This window comes from Diabrotica undecimpunctata, chromosome 3, assembly GCF_040954645.1.
Source record: "Diabrotica undecimpunctata isolate CICGRU chromosome 3, icDiaUnde3, whole genome shotgun sequence".
Taxonomy (NCBI): domain Eukaryota; kingdom Metazoa; phylum Arthropoda; class Insecta; order Coleoptera; family Chrysomelidae; genus Diabrotica; species Diabrotica undecimpunctata.
Genome location: NC_092805.1, coordinates 104,510,463 through 104,532,861, shown reverse-complemented (window position 1 = coordinate 104,532,861; position 22,399 = coordinate 104,510,463). Strand labels below are relative to the sequence as shown.

Below are 22,399 nucleotides of genomic sequence, written 5' to 3'. Positions count from 1 at the left end.
TTATGTTTCCATGTTTCTGTTAATACAGAGTATTTTTTTTTAACGTTAATACAGAGTGTTTTGTTCTTAGTGAGTTTTAAAATTTTAAGTTGTCATAAGTTTGTTATTAATAAACATATCTTAATGAAATTTTTGTCATAGCTATTTGAAGCCACTCTAAATCCAGTGGAGTAGAAATTTTTTTAATAAAAAAATCGCTAATACAAATTTTCCGTTTTCGACGAAGAAAAAGTATCGTAGAATGCCCTGAAAATTTAACAAAATATTTCATATTTTGTCCCGCAATAGACATTTTATTATATGACATTAAAAAAAAATTTTGTTAAAATCAGTTAACAACTTCAAATTTTATAGAGGTGTTTCCAATCTAAATGGGTCACACTGTATATATATATATATATATATATATATATATATATATATATATATATATATATATATATATATATCGAGAAAAGGAGTACGACCGTCAATCCAAAATAAACTAAGGTACACTCGAAGAGTGGTGGGTTTTTCGGTCAAAGTGGAGAAATAAAAGACAAAGAAGGTGGCTACTTCATCTATTTATTGAAGACGTTTCGCTTTCTGCTCAGAAAGCATCATCAGTTCATCTAAAAAGAACAATATGAAACCAAAAAACATCCAAGGAGAAATTACAACAAAAGTGTGTTACCTTACAAAGACATGTAGCAGTCAATGATGTTAAAAATATGAAAAAACTTACGAAACTGGACATTCAGAGTTAACGTTGTATAAAATAATTAATTGAAACTAGGTATAGTTTGCAATTTAACAAAATTAGCACAGCAAAAGAACATGTGGTAAAAATACATGTATTAAAAAGTTATAATAAAAACTTAAGTAAAAAACATTAAGGTTAATTTTAAAGTGTAAAGAACCAAAAAGATCATACGAATGCACTTCCAACAATTTTATTTAATAAATTAGCTTTTAATTTTAACTTTAGGTAACATTATAAGTTATTAAGAATAATAGTAATAAGATAAAATGAAGTTACCAGTCTTTAGCTTAATGAGACTCGCCGATAAATGAATTTACAAGTTTAACACCCACGACAACACGTGAAAATAGGTGACCTTGAGGTCAAAGTGACATAAACAGCAAGGCAACCTACCAACTTCTATTTATATTAGGCGGTATATTCAAAATTTGTGATAAATTTGGTTGACAGCTTGTCGTTAAAAAACCAAGCAATGAAAGGAAAAGGTGGTTAAAATCACCACTCACCCCAACAGTGATTGATCTGTCAACACAGAACAAAGCATGCGAAGTCAATCCAAAATATCATATATTATAATATTATGACGTCACTAGTTAGCCAGCTAACAGGTGAAGATTAATACAAATTTCCACAGTCCAAAGGCTCAAACATTTAGGACCGTATGAGAAAGATTCTATGAATCAATTTCAGTTTAGTTTTATAAAACAAGTTTATCAAAAAGAACAATTACTTAATTATGTAAAAGTGATATTGACAAATATTAATAACATATAAGTTGATAAAACTAAGTTAAGGAAGGAATAATTTATTTTATTTTATTTTTATTTAAATTTATTATCTGAAAATGTAATAACAAAAACCCCAATGTGGGACAAAATTTAAGTAAACAACATATCAAGCCTAATTCTGTAAAATTAATGCATGATAAATTTGACTCAAATTACTAATGTCGGTTCTCTTATTAAGGGTATTAGGATGTTTTAATATTGAACACATTTCTAAAAACTGTCTTTTTACGAGATTGCGTTCAGTGCCAAGAATTTTAACTTCATTAAAGTTTACTTCGTGCTTAGTGTTGATAGCATGTTGGGCAAGAGCACAAGTATGCTTAGATAAATTAATATCACTGCGGTGAGTCGTGAGACGCCCTCTCAGTGATCTCCCTGTCTGACCGATGTAACATGAGTCACACTCAGCACAAGGTATATGATATATTACATTAACTTGTTCCAGAAGGGACAGAGGTGTTTTAGTTTTAGAAAACAAATTCCTGACAGTCTTAGCATTCTTAATAGCAATTTTAACCGGTAGCCTTTGGCTACGGTTATATTGGACGCGTAGTCTGACGACCAATCAGTCGGACATAAACGGACGACATTGGTAGTGCGACTAGGTGGTCGGATTGCAAGCGTTTAACTGCGACTATGTGTTCAGAAAACATGGCCGAGGATGAAGAATATTTATTAGAAAATAATTTTTTACGTTTTTTGATGTTAGAAAACTCAAGAGTATGGGTAAATGATATATATATAGAAATAGAGAAGAAAATGGCGAGTTTCACTTAATATGGAATGATTTGTTACGCCAAACACAGAAGTTTTTAGAATATTTTCGAATGTTACCTGAAACATTTAATTATATTTTGTCTCATATTTCCGAAAGATTGGAAAAACAGTCGAACTATAGAAAGTGTATTCAACCAGCAGAAAAACTGGCATTAACATTAAGGTAAGTCATTACTTATGAAATTATGTATTAAACTAAATTTATTTTTCATACAAACTTAAAAAAGAAATACTTTTTATGAAGTTAGGATATAAAAACTAAAATAAACTAAAAAAGTCATTACACTACTGAAAATTATGCAAATATTTTCGCACTTCCATTTCGTTTTTAATACTCTCCATTTGGACGTTAATATCCCAAAAGCACATTCCACCATTCTTCTCGCTCTTGAAAGTCTATAATTAAATACTTCTTCTTCTTCCTGTAAATCTCTTTTGGGATATGCTTCATCACCAAGAAGGACATGCGGAAGTACCAAATTGCTTTGTGGAAGTGCTCTATCTTCTGGCAAATTTAACGACTTATTTTCAAGATGTTGATATAGCGAACTATGTGAAAAAACACCTCCATCGCTTTGTTTTCCAAAAGCCCCAATATCAACGCAGATAAATTTGTACTTTTCATCTGCAACTGCTTGAAGTCCTACAGAGAAATATCGTTTATAGTTATCATACATGGATCCTGAATTAGAGGACATCGTATTCGAATATGTTTGCCATCGATACATCCTATACAATTCGGAAAATTCCATTTATTCAAAAAATCATTGGAAATTGATCGAAACATGTCTTCTGTTGGAAAAGGCATATGCCGTTCATAAAAAGTTTCCCATATGATAGTGCACGTTTCGTAAACAATTAATCTTATAGTTGTGTGAGACATTCTGAATGAGAACGCCAAAGAGCGAAAAGCGAGTCCAGTGGAAAGATATCTAAAACAACAAACAAAATGAATTAATAATTTTAAGACAATAATATTTGATAATTGTTATTATAATTATAGAAATTATAGATAATTGTTTTAGATAATAATTATTGACGCACACACACACACACACTTTGAAGATGAATTTTAACTTATTAATTTTGTTTCAATTCAACGTAATACGTATTTGATTTTTCATTTTCTAAAACATACTATTTACTTCTTGACTTTTAGGTGATGTACTCAAATCGAAATGGCGAGGATTAAGAGATAACTTTAGAAAAGAACTAGCAAAAACAAATAAAGGGCGATCCGGAGATTCTGGTGAAATATTAATAACACCAAATGGCCTTATTTCACAATGATGCTTTTCCTAAAAGACAACATGACCCAAAGAAATGCTACAGGAAATATTCCTCCTCTCAATAACCAAGAAAATTTATATGATGAAAACTCTACGCCAGATACAATCTCTGAATCTGATTATGATAGAAATCATAATTCTGAATTAAATTCAGATCCAGAATTAAATAGTGAAATTATTTTCACTACGACACCCAAGGCTGCTAAAATAGCTCATATAGATAAGGAAACGGGTACAAAGGGAAAAAAAGCTAAATCTTCGGTATATGAAAAAATGGTAGCTATAGAAGAAGAAAAACTTAAAGCATACAAAGAAAAGTGTAAGGAAAGGCCAAAGGAAGAAGATAGTGACTTCCATTTCTTCATGAGTCTGATGCCGTACATGAAAAAAATACCCGAAGACCAAAAATTGTCAGTACGAATAAAAATACAAGTTCTTTTGGAAGCCCAGCCACGTGCTCAGTCTGTCTGGACAAGAACTACTACAGTGGATCAAGCAATCGATCAAAGCAGGTATCAAAATAATGCAAATATCTATACATATACTTACTGTTTTCACCCATTTCTTTCGCCAGGGATATCCACATCTTACGAGCCATATCTCGATTGTGATAATCTTTATTAGTTTGGTCCCATAATGACTTCAAATGCACCCAAAATTAATTTTTCAAGATCCATTTTCAGACGCACGTTGCCGCAGGAAAAAAACAAACAAGTTTGTATTTTGAAATTAGTCGTCCGTAAACGTGCATAAACTGACGGCTAGTACTTATTCAATATAACCGTTCCTATTTATCTGCCCGTGTTTGATTCTATCGTCCGACTACGCACGAGTACGTCCGACTCGTTAGTCGTCAGAGTACGCGTCCAATATAACCGTAGCCTAATACTCTTTTAGAATCATTAGTGAAGTTCTTTAAATTAAAGAAGGCCAATAAGTGACCTCTTATGTTGATAGAAAGGAGAATAATAATGAAAATGTGACTTACATGAACAGTAATACAATATCGATGGTAATTACAGCTACCGGTGTTACAAAGAATTGGTCAAACTTGTAAAATTCACATCATGTAATCGTATTATATAGTAAGGTTACAATCACTTTCCTAATTCGTGAAAAATCAGATTTAAACAAGTAAGTATATTTGAATTATAAAATTAGCCTTAGTTGATAAAGGTCTTAGTTTAAATCTTACATTTTTAGAAAAATCGAAATAAATCAAAGCACCCTGTATTTAGGTATGGAGAAACCTTATAAAAGTATAGCTTATGTTTTACATACAATTCAAAAATGTCAACAAATATAGGGTGTTCCATAAGAAAAAATATAACTTTGATATACCAATCTTTTTTGGAGCACCCTGTACAATTCACATTATTTTTAAATTGTAGTGTTAATCACTCTGTATAATTCTGTGAAGAAAAAATCTTTGGATATTAAGTCGTTTTCCGTACAGAGTAGTGATGTAACGAATATTCGCATTCGTATTCGCGAATATTCGCATATTTTTGTATATTCGCATTTGCATTCGCGAAATTTGTGCGAATGTTTTGCGAATATAAATTTCAGAAAAAAAAACAATTTGAAGATAATATTAGGTTAACACAATAAAAATCCATTCACTTTTATCCATTCAGATTATCAGCCCTTACTTATGTAATTAAGTTTTAGATTCAGATTGATTTACACTTAATATCAATTAATTTCTCATTAGAAAACAAAAAATAAATGAAAATTCTTAAATCCGAAAATTTGTAAATGAGCTCGTCTTTCAAGACGGTAATCGTATCACCAATGTATTCAACGGATGAATCAAGATCATTAACAACTTTTTCTAGAGTGGCGATTAAGGAAATTACAGAAGAAATAGAAACATTGGCCCCATTTAACTCTTTGGTTACTTCTTCAAATTATCCTAGTAAACCGATAAGTTTTTTAAGAATCATCCATTCTTCAGAAGCTAGTTGGTGAATTTTATTATTTGCCGATGCATAAATACATAAAGACTCTTTGATTTGAAAAATACGCCGGAACATATAAAAAAAGGCTATTTTATCAAGAAGCATATTCTAAATGTGAAATAAGTCCATATTTCACTATAATTTGATTTACTCATGTTAATGTCACTGATCACACTTTAAATTCAAAATTAACTTGTTTTTGTGTACGAGAAGACCAGGGCGAGCGAGATGACATTTAAGTTGCATAGATTCGGATTCGCATTCGCATCCGCGAATGTCGGTAGCAGATATTCGTATTCGCTTTCGCGAATGTTCAAAAAATGACATTCGTTACATCACTAGTACAGAGATCGAGGCGTATAGGATGGCCACCCTGTATTTATATTATTGAAGATTTTTGCAAGGTGATCTGTTTTCATATTATAAGAGCTTTACTATTTTACTGTAAATGTTCTCTGGACAAGGTGCTCTTTCAGTTTTCATGTTTTTCAATGTATATTTATTTTCTGATGTTATAATAGGTAAATTATTATAAATGTTTGTTCAAACTTTATTCATATTTTTTCCGTGCTGTCTCAGAATAGATTTAGTATATGTTTTTCATTCGTCATTTATTTTTTTTTATATTGTCAGTATGCTTGTTAGCATGCTACACTGTCTTTTATTTCTATTTTTTACGAAACATTTAAAAAAAAAATTCAAAATATATTCAACCAAAATTTCATTTTTTCAAGACTTTCATTAAACTTTTTAGACTATTTTCGAAATTATTTCATTGAACAATTGTCCTGTTCAATAAAGTATTCAATGAAACTTTGTACTAAATTTTGAAATGTTCCATTTCGTCAAAAATTTTCATCCATAATCTTTTAATAACAACTAAAAGCATTCCTGAATTATTTTTAAAATATTTAACAGTAACTTTTTATGACTAGTCTATGTGAAAGTTTTTACGCTGTATGGGTACTATTTAATCTTGTTTTAAAATAACAACTACTAGTAAAATATAATTTTCACAATGAATAAATATTGTTTGCATATTATTTGGATCAACTATATTTAAGTTTGCTCCTTCCCACAGGCCCTTTATGGTATTCACAACTTGAGTCCTCCATTTTTTTTTCTATACTCGTTAACACAGTTCACCCACAGGGTCCCTTCGCTACACGATGTTTAATGAAACTGCAGAAATTCATTCTGACCTCCGATAGGAGCCTCATCAAGTGCTTGCTCAAGTTTGTTAATGATCAAATTTGATTGAGATCGATCTAGTTGAGTATTAGGATGGTGTCTGTGTGCTACCACCATTCTAAATACTAAACGGTGCTTTATGACCTAACCTTCTTTGCCCGTTAGAGCCTCTTGGTTTCTTAGCAACTCTGTTGCGAGGGGGGTGATGGTATTCTCTCGAAGTCTCTTTTTATCCTCGGGTGTTGCTGATTTGGTTTTCTTGGGATTTGGTATGGTCCATGTCCCAGCAGAAATTTTTGCCTTTTTCCTCATCTTATTTGTTAAGCTCTAGAGAGGCGTTACTTGAGACTTACTTATTTATTTTTTAAATTTAGAAGTCCGAAATTATACTTCACAATTTCGAATTTTCAAATTGTAAAAAATAATTCTTTGGTAAGTAAATCTAGCATACTAACGAGATCAGGAATTGTTTTTTGATCGAAAAACCTTAGAATGTTTTGGGCTTTCTCTCCCAGTGATTGACTCATAATTAATTTTATTTATAGTTTATAAGAAGAGAGTTTTAATTATATTATTTGTAGATTTGTATATGTTTAAACTAAAAATTTGAATCACAATATTTTTTCTAAAAAGCTCAAAGCTATTTTTTTTAAAAAGTTAAAATATTTTATTTTCTTCAAAAAATTTTATAAAACGCACAAATTTAATACTATTCTATAACCACTCGGTATCTACATATGAAAATATCTGAAATTACATTTGTTGTCCCACTCTTTCATATTTTAGAAGCAGTAATAGCGCTGACATGACCGCTCCCTAGTGGTACAAATAAGGAACTAAAATCTTGATCAACTTCCGCTTTTATTCTATAAAATCTGTATAACCTTTGCCTAGACTAAAAAATGACTGTGAAAGATCCTTCTATATATGTTTATATTCTTTGATATTAATATCAAATTCTAATTTTATATGTACATGACTTTAAAACATAAATGATGTATCCCCAATTTGTTTTATTAACTTACTCATGTTGGTATTTTCTTCTTTATTTTGCTGAATTTCGGATTTTGACTGTTGTGTGGCACATGTGTGTAATGCGTTTAATCAGTTGGTCATCTAGACTGTCACATTTGCTTCTGATCTTCTTTTTTTAAGTATATGGTGCCTGATGTCTCTCGGATAATTGATTGTAATAAGTAATAAAAGTCTTGTCTTAGTAGTAGTAATTGTGTAATACGTTCATTTCTAACATTTTCTCTTCCTTTATATCCAAATCTAATTATTCTTAGTATATTTATTATTTATTTACAAAGCTCAACAGGCCTTGAAGGCCTAGACTAGTCTTAGTAACCAATAACAAACAATACAGCGTATATATAAAGTGTATATTTCAATACTAAAAGTTGTAAAATTACACACGAATACTTAATGTGTACTTTTCAAAAGTCAAAATATATAAAATTAAAATAATCAGGCCAAAATGTGAACAGAGGAAAAAATTAAATAAAACATCACGTTAAGACTATAAGAATTCCATTTCTCGTTCTATTCCTACAAACTTCAGTTGCTCGGTAGGACCATATCTGAAACAATATGAATTATACATACATTTTTTTTAAAAACATTTGCACAAAAAGAATGAGTTGTCTAGTTTTAAAATAACTACAATCATATTTTTTGAAAACAACCCTTTGGGAAGAAAATATATTATGAGTTAATAGTATAAGATAAAATCGTCCGATATTTATCGTCCGATAAAAAAATTAATTGTGGATCTTAAGAAAATAATGTAACTGTTTCGTTTATTTGGACGAAAGGGTATTGCGGAGTCGCAGGTAATGAAATTGCGGATATGGCCGAAAAAAGTACTCACAGTTGGCACCATATTAGTGCCATGTTGGCATTAACATGTTGTCTTGTCCGTGTGTGTGTGCTTGTAACCAAAGAGGGGTATTGCCCAGTTAAATCTGGGCATATACCCGGAGTGTTTGTAGAGACTAAGGACTTCGAGCGTGCGTGGTTTTTTCCAGAGCGTCGAGTGTTCCTTTTATAGTAGAGAGTTGTGAATATGTACCCGTCAGGGGTACACCTTATTGATACATTGCAGATTGTCTGATAGAGCGAGAAAATTCCTGCAAAGAGGTGAACGAATAAGTATGGGCGGCGCCAAAGAGATGTTATATCCACACAGGATGGTTCCATTTGGCGTTCTCTGGAGAGTATGGCGGTGGTGGCTTTAGCTGGTAGCAAGCCCTTTTGGCTCTAGTCCGGCACTGTTCTGTGGAGCCTTCAGCTCTGCAGTTCGGACATAAAGTCTTTCCACCACCGTGAGCAAGCAAAAAAAAATCATTATTTCAGCATTCACCCTACACTTCCAAATAACATTCTTCAATCCACCTATAATAATTATATTAGAGCTCAAATGTCAGTATTGACTCGTTTAAAATTAAACCATGGTCGCTTTCCATCCCACTTACATAAAATTGGAATACTTAACTCTCCTGTCTGTATTTGTGACAAAGTATCTGTTGGTGATCTAAATCACATATTCCTCAAATGTTCTCTGAACTCTCGGTTCTCTTCAATTATGTATCAATAACTAATTCACAATGAGTTGCCATTGCCATGAAACATTTCAAATAACTAATAATTTTCATGTTTTGTGGCAAATAGATTTTGTCTGATATCATGATACCCACACACAAAGACACACACACAAGATACGTCCGGTAGTTCTTTGCACATGTATGATATAATTATTTTTTATAGTAAGTCTCTTTTCTACTCACAGAACCTAGCCATGAAATTAAGGCGCTTGTGTCCATACTTACTAATAAATGAAAATAATGATAACATGCTACGAAAAACTTACCTGTAATCAAAAAATAGCTCTTCTCCTGGCTGGATAGGTCGTTTTGCAAAAATTCCAATTCTATGATCACCATTGACCATCATCACTTTGGCATAACAATTTGGATTAATTGAATGATTAGCAAATCTGATTTTGTTTCCTTTTCTGGTTGCATCCACCACAAAATCTGAAAATGAAATATTTAATTTATATGAAATTGAACAAAAACAATGTTTGATGTATAAAAATTTATAACTCCCACGAAAAGGGTTTTTGTTACGCTTACTTTTAATATTAAAGCTCTAATCTTTCAAGAAAATATATGAATAATTTACTTTATATCTAACATTATCATTACACTCTTACAAAAGAGAATAAAAATCAAAATATTAATGGAACAACGAAGAGAGTTGAATCAAAAAACTTAGCACTTCAAAGGTTATAAACACAAATATCTCCAAAAGTAGCAGAATAACATTAGACACTACAATAATGCAAGAGTAGATACAACAAACAATCGAACAAAATAAAAGCATGGAAGTTTTCAGAAGAAAGCGACAGAAAAGAAATTTTCAAATAAGTTAAAACATAAAAAGTGAAATGACATCTAACAGAAATGAAATCCTTACAACAGTCGAATAATTGTACCGAGAACTTTATAAAAGCCAACACAAGATACAGAGCACACCAGAAGAGATAGACGAGTGGTTAACCAGGGTTCAGAAGACATACCAGAAATTATGAAAAACGAAATAAAACATGCGCTCAAAATATGAAAAATGGGGTAGTACCTGGAGAAGATGGTATAGTAGTGGGAGCTAATAAAGTTGGAGAAGTTCTCCTCGAAAAAAATCAGTCTATTCAACTTATGTCTGTATTAGAGCATAATTCCAAGCGATTGAAACAACGTTTTAATGATATTAACCTTTATCAAAAAAGAAGACTCTCGGAAATAGATAACTATAGACCAATAAGCCGGCTCCCTCATTTATATAAACTTTTTACCAAAATAGTCACCTGCAGACTAGAAAATAAACTAAACCTCGTATCAACCAATAGAACAAGTCGGCTTTTGCTCAGGTTTCGGTAGCAATGATCGTCTTAGAGCGCTAAAAACATTAATAGAGAAAACGATAGAATACAATCGTACACTAGACCCGTTTTTGTTGATTTCCAAAACATCATTTATTTCCAAAACATGGCTTTGAGATGTATATCGGAAATTAAATGTAATACTTCATTTTGGGCAGAACTGATCTCCATACTGAATGCGTTTGATATTTCAATAGCACATTTTTCAACATCTTCACAAGAAAAAGAATAAGCCATGAAAGTTACGATATTCGCCAGTTTTTTTAAATCAGTATTTCAAACTCACTTTAAATATTTCTAGTGTTCAAACCTGGAAAAATTTTAGAGACATTTTTGTTTATTTCACTAATCAATAGCTTCATTTCGTGAATAAAACTATTTATGGCGCTAAACATGTCGAGTAATAGTTTTATTTTTACATTAAAGGTCCAGGTTAAGGATATTCAAATGATTCGTCACATTAGTTTTGCTTTTTTGGGCGCACTCATTTTGCGTTTTAAATATTGCTATTTTACATAGAATTTCTACTTATCGAAACTTAATAAACACTGACATAATGCTCCGTCGCCGCATGCTTACTATATATGAAAAAGACATTCGAAAAGAATCGGTAACATTTTGACCAGGACTTGATTACTTTTGAATTCTTTTGCGATCGACTCCAGAAGCTGTCGCGATCGACCATTTGGGCACCGCTGTTGTAGAATGTTGTTAGAGGTATAATGGATGACTATAGATCTTATGATTGGAAATCAATAAAGACGACTAGAAAACAGAACAATAACTCTTACAATTAAAATACTTACCGTTGTTTAAATTAAAAAGAAAACTGCACATATATTTGTCATATACTTTTCCTCTTCTATCGGCTTCGTCCTGAGAAATTATTTCTCCACAATATTCCGATATAAACTCGTTTTTTTGGGCGCTATCTTTTAAAAATATGCCCCATCCAGCTACATCAGACGGCGCCATCAGTAAGTGCTTATCTGAAAACCAAACCATTAAATATTAATAAACTCAACTAATCATCAAATACGAATTCATAATTTACAAAACTATTGTTTCTGTGTATAAAGTATCTATTTGTTATTTTATATAAAATATTAATATAAATTGACGGAAAGTCAACTATACACCAAATGCACGCACATAGGCAATTTTCACAGACCATCTCTTCGTCAACTTCAAAGCAGCCTATGACAGTGTTAAAAAGAACTGCACTATATAATGCAATGATAGATTTTGGAATCTCACCTAAGTTAGTTAAACTGACAAAACTAACAATGCAAAATGTAGCCTCGTGTGTTAGAAATCAAGGAGAAAACTCTACTTTCTTTAATTTTAACAATAGTCTAGGGAGACGCGGTAGCGTGCCTCATCTTTAATATTGCCTTGAAAAAGGCAGTCAGACAGATAAACATTAGATTTAACGGAACTATCTTTAATAGATTGACACAAATTCTCGCATTCGCTGATGATATCGTTATATAGTGGGCAGAAGTATGAGAGACGTAGCGTTTACGAATCGGCAAGTGAACTAGGACTTGGAAAAGAAGAAAAAACCAAATATGTATGAGCAGACCAAGAATCACAAACGATTGTCGAGCCTATTATGATGATGATTTGATGTTATTGGGCTAATAATAAAGCATGGCAACTAACACTAGTCTTCTAATACAGAGGATATACCGTAATATAAAAAAATTTACTTACGCAATCCTCTTTGAACACTGACGTTTTTGCAAGTAATTTTTGTATTGTCAAACTGGTCTGCACCGCACGTTTGACAAAGATCAGGATCACATTCTCTAACAGCTAAATAGCAAGGACACTGCTTGGTATTACACTGAGCTTTACATCGACATCCAGGAAATCTATTTTGACCTAAAACAACGAAAACAATGAAATATTCATAAGGGATTAATACAACGACTATTATGTTTTGAGTATTAGGTACATATGATAAAGAATGTTATTTTGGTACCAGTCATGAAATTGATCGGAAATTCTTCCAGTTGGCATGAAATATATTATTGTTATAGTGAAATGTGATCCAAATATAGTTTAGCCAAAGTACTTCTACACTTTCCCGGAATGGGTTTTTATTCATTACTATGGCCTTCAGTATGTTAATGTTCGGTTTCCTCCATGTCTACTAGAACAATTTATGACGAAAAAAATGTGGTGTGGTCATAATCAAATATACAAACAAAAGCTAAAACTTACAGTCTGAACTGCAGTTACAAAACTTTTCACAGAAGTTTTGCGCACCAATACACGGGCAGTTATGATCACAGTTTTGTCCTGGATGATCGCATGGCGTAAAGTTGTACACATGATTACTATTTGAGTCTTTTTTGAGCTGGATTTTTCGACAGTGCATAGACCAAAGACGATGCTTCTTCTTCTTCTTGCGAGGTGGAGTATAGTCGCGAATTTGTTCTTCGGGTGGTATATCTGCCGACTCTTTTTGAGCAAAATGATAAACCTGTAAGAATCAACAACACTATTACAGTATTTTAATTTTTTATTTTAACAATTAAAATAAATGAATATATTCATTGTTTTGATATTAACACTATCGTTGCGAATAAGATTATGCCAAATTTAAAACTTTAGGTACAAATGCAAACAGAAATGTGTAACGATATAATATTACAACTCGAGGAGATAAGAGTATGTTTGAAACTACAAAGAGGCTGTAAAAACTGTATAGATATGTTGCGGAGGGCGGTTGGTCGTCGATTTCTCGGTCCGACCAAGTCCTTCAGACTTAGTACGATCTTCTGACTTAAATCATTTCGTGAACCTTCGAACCTTCTCTCCATCTTTTTCCTTTGTTTATTTAGACTAAGGAATCCAGAGTATGTCCTTCGGGAGTCACGCTGTGCGATAACTTAAGCTCGTAAATAAGAATCTATCTCTAGATTCCCTCACGAGACTTTGAGAATTGTTGTCTTTTCCAACAGGTGGATTTGAGAAGTGAGAAAATATGTGTATATTGTGAGTGTTTGAGCCGTGGGCAATATCACAATCAAATATACCGGAAAATAGACAATAAAATGTAAATAGGCTATGACTTTAACTCGATAGCGATATCAGAGGTATGTAAAAAAAATGTAATATATATACGAGCCCCTTCCCATATCAGTTGGCCCACATATGGAATTTGCAGTTTAAGTCGATTACCGTAAAAAAATTATACCCTGCATGTTTTTATAAGTTCCCATATTAATTAATATGGCACTTTTATTAATATTTATTAAAAACATTACCCTTATAGTTTTTTATTTATTTTCAACAATAAAAAAAATTCACTAAACCCTGGCTATGCATTCACTTATGTCAACATACGTTGATTTTTTCATAATTACGTTAAATCCAGAGGTAGCTATGGAAAAATGACATCAAAACAATAATATTGTCAGTTAACGTCAATAATTTTATCATCTAAGTTATTTAATAATATAATAGTCTCCCGTTTTATACCGCTTCGCGGCTTTGGGAGTATAGCAGGGTAGTCTGCTATATCTAGGGCCTACGGTATACAAGGAAGGTAACATGGCCAGTGCTACGCTTCAACCGCCTATAATTACCCCTGGTTTTACCCAAGGTACTCATTTTTATTCAGGCTGAGTCGACCTGGGGCCTATTACCTTTTTAAAAATGTCTAGTTGTTCTTGCCGGCGGTAGGATTCGAACTCCGGACCACCGGCATGCGAGGCAAGCATCCTACCGCTTGCGCTACGCAGGCCTTAAGTTATTTAATAAATTTCATTTTATTTTCGACTAAGGAAAAGCCACTTTTAACGTTACAACAAAAGAAAAATAGACTAAAATGGTCATAAGAAAATAAAGATTGGACTCAGTCGCAATGGGATTCAATACAATGGAGTGAAAAACGAAGCTTTCAATACAGGCTGTCTGAAGAGAAAAGTCAAATTTCCTGCATCTGTCATGATCTGGGGCAGCATGTCGTCTAACGGTGTGGCAAATTTTATCGATGGGATTGTAAACACGGGCAAATATTTGAATATTTTAGAAGAATCTTTACCGATTATGGAACACCGTTTAACATCAGCGGAAGATTTTGTCTTCCAACAGGACCGCGTAGGTTGTCATACCTCAAAAAAGAAATTAAAATGGATAGAAGACCCTGGTATACCACTTCTGGAATGGGTTTCTAACAGTCCCGACATGTCCCCGATACTCTTTGTGGCGCGAAATGAAAAAAGCTTTGAGAAAACATCCTGCCAAGTCCGTCAACGAATTAAAGGAAAAAATGCAAGAAATATGGGATTCATTTACATTAGAATTTTGTCAGAACTTGGTAAAAGAGAACTTGCCTCGAAGAATTGTGGATGTCATTAAAAATAAAGGGGATGTAACTCAGTGGTAATTTTTTTGCTCTCAATCGATTCACAACTGGCAGCGATCATCGCCTTTTAAGAGCAAGGATTCATATTAAACAGACGAAAACTAGTAGAAATAGGCCACATAATTATTGTAATCAAATAGATCAAACTAAAATACGACAGAAGGGAGATGAGTACAGAGAAGTCTTAAGAAAAGAATTTGAAGAACATTATCAACAAGAATACTGCGACATGAACACAATTAATAAAGAAATGCAACGAAAGCTCTTGAAAGCAGGACTGACTGTTGCAAAGAAAACGAAAAATAAAGAAGACAGAATAAGTGACAGAACAAAACGGTTGATGGAAAAGAGACGCACATTTCTAAGTGAAAGAAAGCGAAACACCAATGGTTTCACAGAATTGAATAAACAAATAAAGAAGGGAGTAAAGGAAGATTTAAGGATCTATAATGAAAAAAAGGTAGAAAAAATAATAGAAAAGAACCGAGGCCTGAAATGCCTAAGAGAAAATAACGAAATCCTAAAAGTTACTCAAACATTTTACCGTGATTTATATTCCTCAAACAAGAACCCAGATAACACTGCAAAGGAAGATCTTAAGAGAAAGATAACGAATGTCAACTCAAAAATACTCCCTAACATAGAATTCTTCGAAATAAAACAAGCTATGGCACAACTAAAGAACAATAAGGCTCCGGGCCCAGATGGAATACTTGTAGAAATGTTGAAGGAGGGGAGTGAAATTATTCTCGAAGAATTGAAAAATTTTTTCAACGAATGTCTTCACAGAGGAGAAGTCCCAGATGATTGGAATGAAAGTTTGACAATAATTCTCTTCAAAAAGGGAGACAGGGGAGATCTGAGGAACTATAGGCCAATCTCCCTGCTGTCCCAAATGTACAAACTGTTTATGAGAGTAATAACTAACAGGTTAACGTCGAAACTCGATAGCTATCAACCGGTAGAGCAGGCAGGATTCCGAAAGGGTTACAGTACAGCGCATCATCTTCTTACAGTCATAACGCTAATAGAGAAAGCCAATGAATATCACTTGAACTTATACATTGGCTTCGTTGATTATGAAAAAGCATTCGACTCCATAGAACTTTGGGCAATAGAGAGAGCTATGAACAACTGCAGGATAGACTCCCGATACAGAATGCTCATACATAATATTTACAAGAAAGCTACAATGAAAATACAAATAGATGCGAAAACCAAAGCTATACCAATCAACAGAGGAGTTCGCCAGGGAGATGTTATCTCACCCAAGCTATTCACACTTGGACTGGAAGACGTGTTCAAAGACATTAACTGGGTAGATAAAGGAATAAATGTTAATGGAAGAAAACTGAGTCATTTGAGGTGCGCTGATGACATTGTAATATTCGCTACAAGTTTCGAAGAACTACAGGTCTTAAGAAAAAATGGGTCTTAAGGTGAACTTGGAAAAAACAAAAATAATGATAAACACACCGAACATTCGAGAAATAACGTTGAACGTTAAATTTAGAAACAGTAAGCGAATACATCTACCTGGGACAGATAATGAAAGTTAACAAAGAAAATCAAATTGCCGAAATTACCAGAAGAATAAGGTTAGCATGGGCAGGATTTGGAAAACTGAGTTGGATCTTGGAAAGTACTAAAATAGAACAATATTTGAAAACCAGAATTTACGATCAGTGTATCCTCCCTATACTCACGTATGGTTCACAGACGTGGACACTCACCAAGTCTAATATGGATAAAATAGTAAAAACACGAAGAGCGATGGAAAGATCAATGCTTGGGGTGAGACTTATAGACAAAAAACAAACAAATGGATTAGAAGCAAAATTAAAGTAAAAGACGCAGGAGAACATGCTGCCAAATTAAAATGGAGCTTCGCAGGACACAATGCCCGACTAAAGGATAAAAGATGGAACCACGAAATACAACAATGAAGACCATGGTTAGGAAAGAGAAGCAGAGGAAGACACAAATCAGATGGGCTGATGATATTAAGAAGATCGGAGGACACAACTGGAAGAAAGTGGCGCAAAATAGAAAACACTAGATTGATTTGGGGGATGCCTATGTCCAAAGTTGGATTACTTAAGGCTGAAGAAGAAGAAGAATACGTTATTTTTTTTTAATTTACTATTATTCTGTTTAATCAATAAGTTTTCATTACGTTATAAAATATTTTTTTAAATATTTAGGAATAAAATAATAGGGAAATTAAAAAATGTTATCCAATGCATTAAAACTTCTAAAATCTACGCTGAGCTTTTATTTTTGTTGTGTATATATATATATATATATATATATATATATATATATATATATATATATATATATATATATATATATGAATTAATTAATTATAATGTTACTAAGTCTGAAAGAGTATAAAAATGTCTCGATTTAATTTGAACTGAGATACTTATGTAATGTAACTAAAATCTGTGAGAAGATTGTAAGATGTCCCAGTAGTGGAGGAGCATAAAAGATATGTAAATTGGGGAGTGACTAGGTATTATATGTAGCTAATAATTATGTGGCAGGTATTATAGTGAGATATATTCGATGGTAAGGATATTCAGAAGAAGAAATAAATCAGCATCTCCTTTAAATCGACATTTGAACAGAATAACTTGTCCTTTAAAAACTTAGAATTTGAATGGATTAGACAAACATTCATCAGGGCGCAACCTGAACTTGCTTGGTTATTTCTTCCACCATTATTCTTAGACTTTTATTATACTTTTGTGTCAATTGATATTGTATATTGCTGACCACCTTTTATATTTTTATATAACTGACTATTAGCCAAGTCCTATACATTCTTAGTACCTCTTTAAATGAATGTTTTAGTTTTATACATACTTCAGACTTTAGTTTCTTGGGAGCCTGACGATGTTTTATAACTTGTAAACAGCGAAACCGGTCGCCCAATCTTTCTCTTAATAAATAACTACAACAACTTAACACTGATTGTGAGTATGAGACCTTCTTCCCTAACACTTTCACACCAGCAACCTTTTATATAGATAATGGTTGTAAGTTAGTCTGGTTGAAATAATTAACGGGAGTTAGGTAGTTAATTCTAGTTAGGACAGGAAACAATATTAAGAGTTAGAAGGAATAGAAGTATGAAAATAGTCATTGAAAGATGTATGGAGATGAAAAAGAATGAAGGATGAATGCGGAAGTAGAAATAAAGTGAAAAATATATGGATTAAGAAAACAATGGGGACAAAGTTACAATTGAAAGATGTGTGTCTCTTGACACAAATTAGGACTGTTCTTCATGTTTTGATTAAATTCTTGTGTAATTTGATGTACTGAAAACGAAAATGATAGAAAACATCTAGGACGTAAGGATTAAAAAAACACGAATGTATATTTAGCCCATTTAGGTATGAAATCTTGCACTTGGCGTTCTGAAACACACAGAATATGGTTATTCTGTAGCTATACAAAGTGTAAATTGCATCACAGATGAGGAGGTACTATCAACAAGGTACAATGTGTCCCAAATTGGTATGTTTTGCAGGGTATAGCGAAAACTTATAAACAAGCGCATTGACAGTAAAATTATAAATATAGTGCAAACATTATATTGGAACCAAAGTGCCATAGTTCAAATTGATGGGCAACACACAGAAGAAATGAAGATCTGTAGAGGAGTTAGACAGGGATGTGTTTTATCGCCACTTTTGTTTAACTTATATTCTGAAGAAATTTTCGAGGCTTTCGAACTCTGGTTATACCGCAGAGTATTGAAAATATCATGGACTGGTAGAATTACAAATAAAGAAGTACTGGAGAGGGTTGGTAAAGAAACAGAGCTAATCACCACTATACAAACCAGAAATCTGGAATACCTAGGCCACGTGATGAGGGGACCAAAATATGAAATTTTGAGACTCATCATACAGGAAAAGATTCAAGGAAGAAGATCTGTTGGCCGAAGGCAGAACTCAGGGTTGAAGAATCTACGTGATTGGTATCAATGCAGATCGATTGATTTGTTTAGAGCAGCAAGTTCAAAAATAGCCATTATGATTGCCAACCTCCGTAGGGAGACGGCACTCTAAGAAGAAGAACCGAAAACTAGAGTAGATAGATCTTCTTTATTAAGAAAATATTTTAAAAAATTTATTGGAACTTTCGATAGATATATTATGGAAGGGTGCAGTGGCGTATAATTTTTTTAATGAGTCTCACTATGGAAATATAATACTAGCTTATGTTTTTTATATGGGTTTAGTTTAAGTTGTAATATAAAATTCTGTGGAAACCTTTTTATCAAATTGTCATAATGAGTGTTTAAAAAAATGTTTTTTGAATGTTGTAATAGTTTTTGAGTTTATTTTTTAGATCTGGATATATAATGACTAGTAAACATGTTGAAGATATCCACAATATCCAGTATTACTGAACTTTTCAACAACAAAGTACTTTGAAATACAGTGAAAAATAATTAAAGTTTTAATCAAACAATGACATAACCTTAAAATATGAACATTCATAGTAAATATCGTAATACTTTGATATTTTTACCTCAAAAATTCGCGAACAACAAATAATACCAATCGCACAGAATAAAACTAAAACTTCATAACCAAAAAACCTTATTTATTCTTCAAACAATTAAAAAAATCCAATATTTCCAACTTCTTATGGGATAAATACACACAAATTAGAAATGTTTGGAAAGGTTTTTAAAAACCCCGCCCATTGTGACGTCAGACTTAGGTAGTCCATTTCTTTTTCACATGAAATAAGGGGGCATCATTTGGTAAACCTTAACGTTTCTTAATCTCGAAACATTATCGCTTCTTAATCTTAGGTTAGAATTAAATTGGTTATTGTTTGAGAGAAGAATAATCTACCGTAGGTGTAGCGGAAAAAATATTTGTTATATTTTCAGTTATATTAATACAATAAATAATAAATAATAATTTACCTGTTGACAGGTTTTGGTTAGCATAATTTGAGCAATGGCACAGTAATTATTAAGAAAAACTTTATGCAGCCCTCGGAATAGACTCTGATCTGAACCGGTCCATTCCTTGTGGTCGTTGGCTCCCATCAAACCCAATAAACTAAACGACGTTGTGGTAGAAACTGGATCGGAACTATCATTGTCTAAAAATAAAAATAGTTTTTATGTGAGGTAACAAATATTTATTTGACTTCTGAATGGTAAGTTTAGTTGTGCGAGAGCTCTCTTATCTATAAACAATTAAGCTGGATTTATAGTTTGACGGACTGTAGACGTAGACGCACTGGAGACGTAACAAACGGGCTGTAAATATTTATGTCAATTTATAAATCGACGGAGTGAAATTTTTGCGCATGAGTAGAAACAATGGTTAGAGTTGGTGACCATGAATGAGTTACATTCACCGACATTTAATATAACCTATAAATTATATGAATCATAAACAAACTGTGTGTGTTTATTAATTTATACTATTCTTTATTATAATATTTATCTGTTTTGCATGTTACAATGGATTATGAAATACAAGAAGGTATGATCCTTGGTTTCATGGTCTTTAAAATTTTTACTGGATATATCGTATATGTGTGGATAACCCCGAATTAGGCTAATTAACAACTCATATTTATCTAAAATATTGAAATTATACTGTATCCTTTTATTTATTATTATTATTTTTTAAATTATTAACGTAAGAAATAATCAACAAAATTCGAAGATGTTGATACAACAACTTTACAAAATGGAGAGCGGGCCGGACAGTTCACTTTGGTGGACAGCATGTAGCATTTCAAATCACCTTGTATGTATGAAAACACCGAAATATTATTTCAATCCTTTTTGCGTCGCCGAGATTGATAATAAACACATTTTAAAGTTTGTTTCGTATTTCTTCGGTATTTCTTTTGATCGTTTCCGCTTAATATTGCGCGATAAATAAATATCTACTTGGGTTGATGGGAACGTTATGCAAAGAGGCGAATGATTTTTGAGGATTATGAAGTTACTCTCAGTGAGGCCGCTGTCAAAGGCAGTTGGTTTCGGTGTCAGTCCGAATTTAGCTTCAAATTGGAAATGGATCGTTTTCGCCTTTTTTCATGGGAAAATGTGTAGTATTGTGGCAGTTAATTGTGCAGTTACAGAGGTTTGGAAGAAATTTTATAGAGAGCAGACGCAGCGTGGGTCGGCGTTAAGAAACCGGCAAATTTGTTGTAAGAAAGTTTACGTCCAATACCCAGTTTCCATCCTCAATTTTTTGGTCCCAAGTCATTCCAGAGTATTTCCGCAGTTGTTTGTGTCGCAGTGAATCTAAATCCAGTTCCAACTCCAGAACTTTTAAAGGAGAAAAAATAACATTTAGTGAAATTCAGGTAACCTTTTGTTGAACTTTTAAAGTAAAAACAGACATTTTCCATCAATAATTGCTTTCATGACAAATGGGAAAATTTTAATATGTAATTTTTAATGTTAGGGTGTGGCCTAGCTGTCATATTAATTATTATTAAAGTTTTAGGATTTAGTATTGACATATGACAGTTAGCACTATTTTTTTGACAATTGATACATACCTAATCATAATTGATATCTGGTTTTGTTTTTGTTTTTTTTTAAGGTTAACCTCTATGCATAGTTCCATTCAAAAAGGAAATTTTTCATTGGTAATAATTTATTTCTGCTACAAAATATCGCCCAACTTCTGAGTTTGTAAACAGATAGTAACATAGTAAGTTTGTTTTTTGTTATTTTGTATTACTATTTATATTTGTAACTGTTTGTGGTGAGACAACAATAAATGTGTAATATTTTTCCCTTAAGAACGAGTATTATTTCTTTTAAAAAGTTTCTAACCCTTTTTATATTTTTTAAGAAGGAAGAGTCTTTCTTTCATCCAGCAGGAAGATTCTTCTAAGCGGCGTCCTTATTTCAAATAGCTTAAGAACCTTATTGTGTTGTGTTTGTCCAGGAGATGCAAGTACCCCTTTTGCTTGACTTTTTGTAGTTCACTCGTCATTCACTTATCCACGATCCAGCTCTCCAAAAAAAAACCCTGAGTAGCCGTTCGCAAACGTTTCAGTTTATTTTGCTTACCCTATTTCTAGCCCCGTAATTTCTGTCCCAAATTTTCAAGCCTCTATAATGATCCCAATGTGGTAGGCAAAAATAATCGTTACATGCACAAAATTCTTCCTTTTGATTGGCCAGACGCAAGTAACGCACTGTAAAAGATGAAAGTTGGCGAACTCTTCCGTTCCAGTCCGTTTCACTTACGTTCCGTCATGCGTTTACGTTTATTTATAAATAAGAGTACACAAAATTCTATGTTTATTTTTT

The 22,399-nt window shown here is 32.6% G+C and overlaps 1 protein-coding gene across 1 annotated transcript in view; it reads right to left on the bottom strand.

The window, feature by feature from the left end:
• Window positions 1-8,114: 8,114 nt before the first annotated feature.
• Window positions 8,115-22,399, bottom strand: part of E(z) (histone-lysine N-methyltransferase E(z)) — a 39,397-nt gene continuing 25,112 nt past the window's right edge. Inside the window, exons 6-11 of the mRNA XM_072526485.1 lie at window positions 20,030-20,211; window positions 12,921-13,182; window positions 12,408-12,578; window positions 11,498-11,680; window positions 9,621-9,786; window positions 8,115-8,331 (exon numbers count right to left, since the gene is read on the bottom strand). Coding sequence (XP_072382586.1) covers window positions 8,271-8,331; window positions 9,621-9,786; window positions 11,498-11,680; window positions 12,408-12,578; window positions 12,921-13,182; window positions 20,030-20,211 — 1,025 coding nt within the window. The 3' untranslated portion in view covers window positions 8,115-8,270. The remainder of the gene's footprint in view (window positions 8,332-9,620; window positions 9,787-11,497; window positions 11,681-12,407; window positions 12,579-12,920; window positions 13,183-20,029; window positions 20,212-22,399) is intronic.